General features: G+C 41.2%; 1 protein-coding gene across 1 annotated transcript in view; it reads left to right on the forward strand.

Annotated features, from left to right (window-relative positions):
• Positions 1 to 3,101, forward strand: part of LOC101860837 (acetylcholine receptor subunit beta-type unc-29-like) — a 4,112-nt gene extending 1,011 nt beyond the window's left edge. The window contains exon 2 of the mRNA XM_035971616.1: positions 1,874 to 3,101. Within this exon, the coding sequence (XP_035827509.1) occupies positions 1,874 to 3,001 (1,128 nt within the window). The 3' untranslated portion in view covers positions 3,002 to 3,101. The remainder of the gene's footprint in view (positions 1 to 1,873) is intronic.
• Positions 3,102 to 5,373: the final 2,272 nt, after the last annotated feature.

The raw sequence follows: 5,373 nt of genomic DNA on the forward strand, positions 1-5,373 counted from the left end.
GGGGGATTGAGGGGGGAAGGTTTGGGGAGTTTTTGTTCTTGTTGATTTTGATATTGATTTTTGGCATTTTGCTATTGTACTATTTTCGTCTTCTTTCTCAAAGCACTTTGTTGTTGTTCTTGTTTTGTAGTTGGGGATGCTGTTAAAATGTTTTTGGGCGTTGTTGGTAGCGTTTTTTTGTTAATGTGAATGATGGGTGTGTTATGTTGCTGCTGTTGCCGCTGCAGGTTCGTCACTTTGTGTACTATTGTTGCTGTCGTCACTTTCAATGTTGTTGTAAATGTCTGTGGTAATAAAATTATTGCTTTCTTGTCACGTTGTTGTTGTTTCTGCTGCTACTGTGGCTGTGAAATCGCTGCCACCACGACTGCTGACTTTCTCAGGATTTCTGGAGTGTTGTTGTTACATTTTCTTTTGTCATTACTGTGGTTTGGTCAGGTTATCTGTAATGGTTTGTTGTTGTTGTTGTTTTTTTGTGTGTGCGTGGGTTTTTTTTGGGGGGTGGGGGGGTGGGGGGTTGCTGTTTTTGGGGGTGGTTTTGTGTTTTCATTTGTTTGTTTTTGCAATTTTTTAAGCTCCGAAGGTCTCAATTATACAACAATGGCTCCAAGCAAGAATAAATGGCATCATTTAGAGCCGTTATCATGAGCGATGCTCAATTCAGAGGTTTTGATTTCTAAAAGCAAAGCGAAATGCTATTGAACTCCTGGACGTCTTCAATGGCACCCCAGGCCCAGCGGTTTAAAAATGTACCATTATAGACAATCTTATTTTATAGGCTGTGAAAGCGGGTTTTTACAGCACGTTCCACGTTAAATTTTACTTTTCACTGCTGTACAGTAGTACCACAATGCAAAAGAATACGGTATAAACTCCAAAAGTGAATTTCAGTTGGTGTACAGATTTAGAAAATATAATAGATTTCAATAAAATAGGCCTGGTTCAAAAAGTAACTTATGGCAAACCTCTTTTTTCACTCTGGCCCAGAGTGGCCAGGCGTGTAAGAGCTGCTTCATTTTGATAAATATTTTCATGACTTCGATTGGCTGTTTGGTGTAAGACGTCACAGTGACAATTGAGGATATTTATTATTCTGCTTCAAACGTTTCAGTCTTCTTAATATATGCCATAAATTCTTACTTTGCTCAATACCTTTGAAACGTATTTGTGTGTCTGAGCCCATACTTATCGCACATAACGAATATCCTCTTGATTAAAGTTTTAGGAATGTATTTGAGACCACATTTTCGTTTTAAAACGATTTTGTGGACTCTGATGGTTATAAAACTTCCATTGCTGTGAACACTCCAAAGGATGCTTCGTATTGTTCATATTCCATTAGACTTCTTACATACCTGCACATCTGCCGTAAACTGACAAAACGCCATTTTTTAATTTTTGGCACCAAATTATTTTTAATTTGCTTAATCAAAAGCCTGATCAGTTACCCTACGTGTGACTAGGCTTTAAATACATTAGAATTAAAATTTTGGAAGAACGCCCTTTTAAAATGGTTGGATAAACTAAAAACCCACTTTATCTGGAAACTGCTGATAATTTTAAAAAGGTGTTTGTCAGCTTACGTCAGACATTAGATCTGGTCATTGTATGGGGTTGGGGGGGGGGGGGGGGGGGGAGGAAGATGGGGGTTTGGGCCGAAGCTGAACTGGGGAGGGGGAAGACACTGCAAATGGTGTCATCGAAAGTACATTTCTGGCGTGTTAGCTGACCTCAATGTCGTATTGGTGGGGAAATACCACTTTATTATAACCAACACGAAGTCATAAGAGAGTCGACAGTGCTTCGAGTATTGTTAAGTTAACTGTTGTTATCATTTTACTCATATTGACCTTTTACTGTCCATCATCGCCAGATCCTGTACGTGGACGAAGTGACACAGGCCGTGGCTGTCTCCTCCTTCATTGTCCTAAGCTGGCAAGACGACACTTTGAGATGGAACCCACACGATTTCGAAGGAATCGACAAAGTAATTCTGAAACCAGACGACATATGGACACCTCTGATCTACCTACTCAACTCCGCCGACTCGACTGAGGATGTGGTTCGGCTTCCAGATCCTGATACTATCGAGCTCTACGCGAATGGAAATTTGCTTGCTTTCTTGGCGCAGAAGATTGTGTCTTCGTGTTTCTTTGACGTCACGTTTTTCCCATTTGACGAGCAGAACTGCTCGCTGATGTTCCAGCCCTTAGGGAGCGGAGCTCGGATCGCCATGCAGACTGTGAGCTTCAACCTGCCGCTTTTGGAACTCTTCAGCACTCACAGTAGTTGGACCATTACCGACACTTCTCAGAGCGTCGTCATCTGGGAGAACGAGCTCCAGCGAGGCACGAATGTCGTCAAGGTCACGCTCGCCATTAAGAGACGCTCCACATTCTTTGTTATCAACATCATCACACCTATCATTGTGACGTCATTGATGACGTTACTTGTGTTCTGGATTCCCCCTGCGTCTGGGGAAAAGATAACCTTTCTTGTCACCATGTTCGTGAGCACCACCGTTTTTCTCAACCTGGTTAGCAATATGATGCCGAGAAGCTTCAGCAGCCTTCCCAGATTCAACCTCTTCCTGGCCATCCTTGTCTCGGAGAATTTACTCACATTTCTAGCAACATCCTTGGTCCTTAGATGCTACCGTGCGGAACAAACAGAAGAGAAAGCGAGACGGGATCGGGAGAAATACCGGCCTTCAGATAGTCGGGCTCTCATGGCAGGAGGAAGTGTTCCTCAGAGCAGAAGGTCATCTGAGAGGCGCAAATTGGACAGCGAAGGTGTGGCCACTTTGTCAGATCCGTTGACGCCATCGCCAACACCTCATGACGTCAGTGAAGACGGGAATCTCTCTGTGGGCTCTAGGGTCTCTCTTGTGCCGAACCTAGTGGCCACTAACAGATCGTGGTCTTCGAAACGTCTTGATAAAATTTTCTTTTTTGTGTTCCTCTGCATCACGTTGGCCCTGTACTGTCTTTTATTCATGTAACTTCTTATTTGAAGCACTCCTCATAGCAGATAATGTTTGGTTTTTATTTGATATTGCAAATTGTATTTTGTTTCCTTTTACTGCGGAAGTGGAGTTCTGGTTATCCCGTTCTTGTTTGTTTGTTGTTGTTTGTTTTTTTGTTTTTGTTTGGGGGGGGGGTTCATTCTTTTTGTTTTGTTTTCTTTGGGTATTGGGAACTAGGGTTTTTTCTTGCTTTTTTGGGGGGAGGGTGGGTTGGGGGAGGGGGTGCGAGGATTAAGGACGGAGAATGGGGAGGAGAGTGGACGTCAACGGGAAGATGGGATGTTTGTAGAATCGAAAGTGACTGCAGGCATGTTTTCCGAAATGGTGTTGCAATTGGTTGTGTATTTCTGAGGAAATAGGTGTACAGGCGGGGGCTCCATGCTCCCACAATAACAGGCAAAAGAATGAAGGGTGATAAAAAAAAACTGTACAACTTATTTTTGTTAATATTTTTCTCTACACTGAAGTTTTGAGTTCCAATTTATACTCAACATTTGGAAGCCAAAAGGAATTTGTCTGATATTCATTTCTGATAAATCCGCAGAATAGTTTTGCTTTACATAGCGCGTAAAAAAACAACCCATTTTCAGCTATGTCCCCATTTTCGTAGCATGACGCACTAGTTCGCTTTGGGCCTACCACTAAAAATACCAACAATTGCGCCACATTGCAAACTGCAGAAGTTTGCAGATAGTTTTTCTCTAGTTTCCTTTACCTGCTGAGATCATGATTAAAATTAGTAAAGAGCTGAGAACTTTTTGTATTGAACATTTCCTCACCACCAACTCATTACGTAAGTTCCGCACAAGGTACGGAAATAATGTTAAAGAGTCCTTTAGGCTTTCTTTGATGCCAAGAGGGGAAGTAATCCATCAGTTAGGACATATGTAGACTCAGAACATAAATCCCCAGACAAACGACCACTTCAGGTCAAACAAACACCGTTTGCACCCCTTTAAATGTCACCAGGGTGCAGAATTCAGTAGATGAGCCCCATGAGAAGTCTGTCCGTAGACCATGTCTGCAGCAATGACTTTCCTACATCTCAACGATCCATATTCTCAAGGCAGATCTTCATCTACGACTGTACCATTTTCCCTTTCGCGAAGCTATCAGCAGAGGATAGCAATATGTTCATGATTCCTCCATAGTCTTGACAAGAATTAACCTTTCCTATATGACCTTTGGTTCCTTGGCAAAGCCCATTATTCACCTTTCATGTTATATCAACTCCACAAATGGTGTCTCTTTGGGCAACCTCCCCCCCCCCCCCCCCCATTGTCTCTAGACTCAGCTCCATATTGTAAGGTGTACCTTGTCTGTGGCTTTGAGTACTCATTGTTGGGTGGATCATTTATGTTTGGCCACCTCTGAACATTACGAACGACGCTTAAGAATGTGTCAAGTCCATAGGAAGACATAGACCATTGGTTCTTGGAATTCAAGAATTTAGAAAAAAATTCAACTCTGTAGGGGAAAAGAAGTATTGCTTGAATGTTACAGGGATGGAAAGATTAGATTTTAGAAATAAAAGGAAAGAAAAAAAAAACCAATCCAATCATTTCGTGACTTTCCTTACAAGATCTTTTAAGTCGGAGCATTTTGCATTTATAGGTGGTATTTATAAAAGCCATTTGCTGGTATCGAAAATAAATTAGTTTTTTCTTTGTGAATTTTATGTCGAACAAATTCCTTTTGAATGAATTATATCTGTCCCAAATTACAACATTTTAGTACAAATTTTGTGCGAGATATTTAGAAAAAAAGTTGTACAGTTGTTTCTTTTTTTTTTTTTTGGGGGGGGGGGATCACCCTGTATTATCTTGAGGTTATAATTAATGCTCAGAAAGAGTATTCCATTTTCAACGTCTCGTATTTCAACAAAACTTTAAAAACGCAACGGGTGGTTTCGTTGCTCGATCATCAAACACACACAGGACAAATCGGTTTGCTGTTCGGCACTAACCGTGGTTCCCTTTTGGAGCCATGTCATGACTTGGGGGAAATAACGTCAAGCGATTGGCTCATGATATACTTTCCAGATAAAAGCAAACATGCCATATTTTTATGGCTATGACAATTAACATCGTCAGCATCATCCTCGTCGCATTTATGTACATTATTATCACGACCATCGTCCTCGTGGCCATCATATCATCATTGTGAAGTGCCAGATCTGAAAGTAACATAGGAAATCATTGTTCGCCTCTCATTACTCTGCTCGGATGCTCTGAAAGAATCTAACCTGTAATTTTGTCCTGGTATTTCTGCGTCACCCATCTGTTCATCTTCTTTAAGTAATCTGTTATTGGTCTAATAATAATAATAATAATAATGATAATAATAAT

The sequence above is a fragment of the Aplysia californica genome, unplaced genomic scaffold, assembly GCF_000002075.1.
Source record: "Aplysia californica isolate F4 #8 unplaced genomic scaffold, AplCal3.0 scaffold00471, whole genome shotgun sequence".
NCBI lineage: Eukaryota > Metazoa > Mollusca > Gastropoda > Aplysiida > Aplysiidae > Aplysia > Aplysia californica.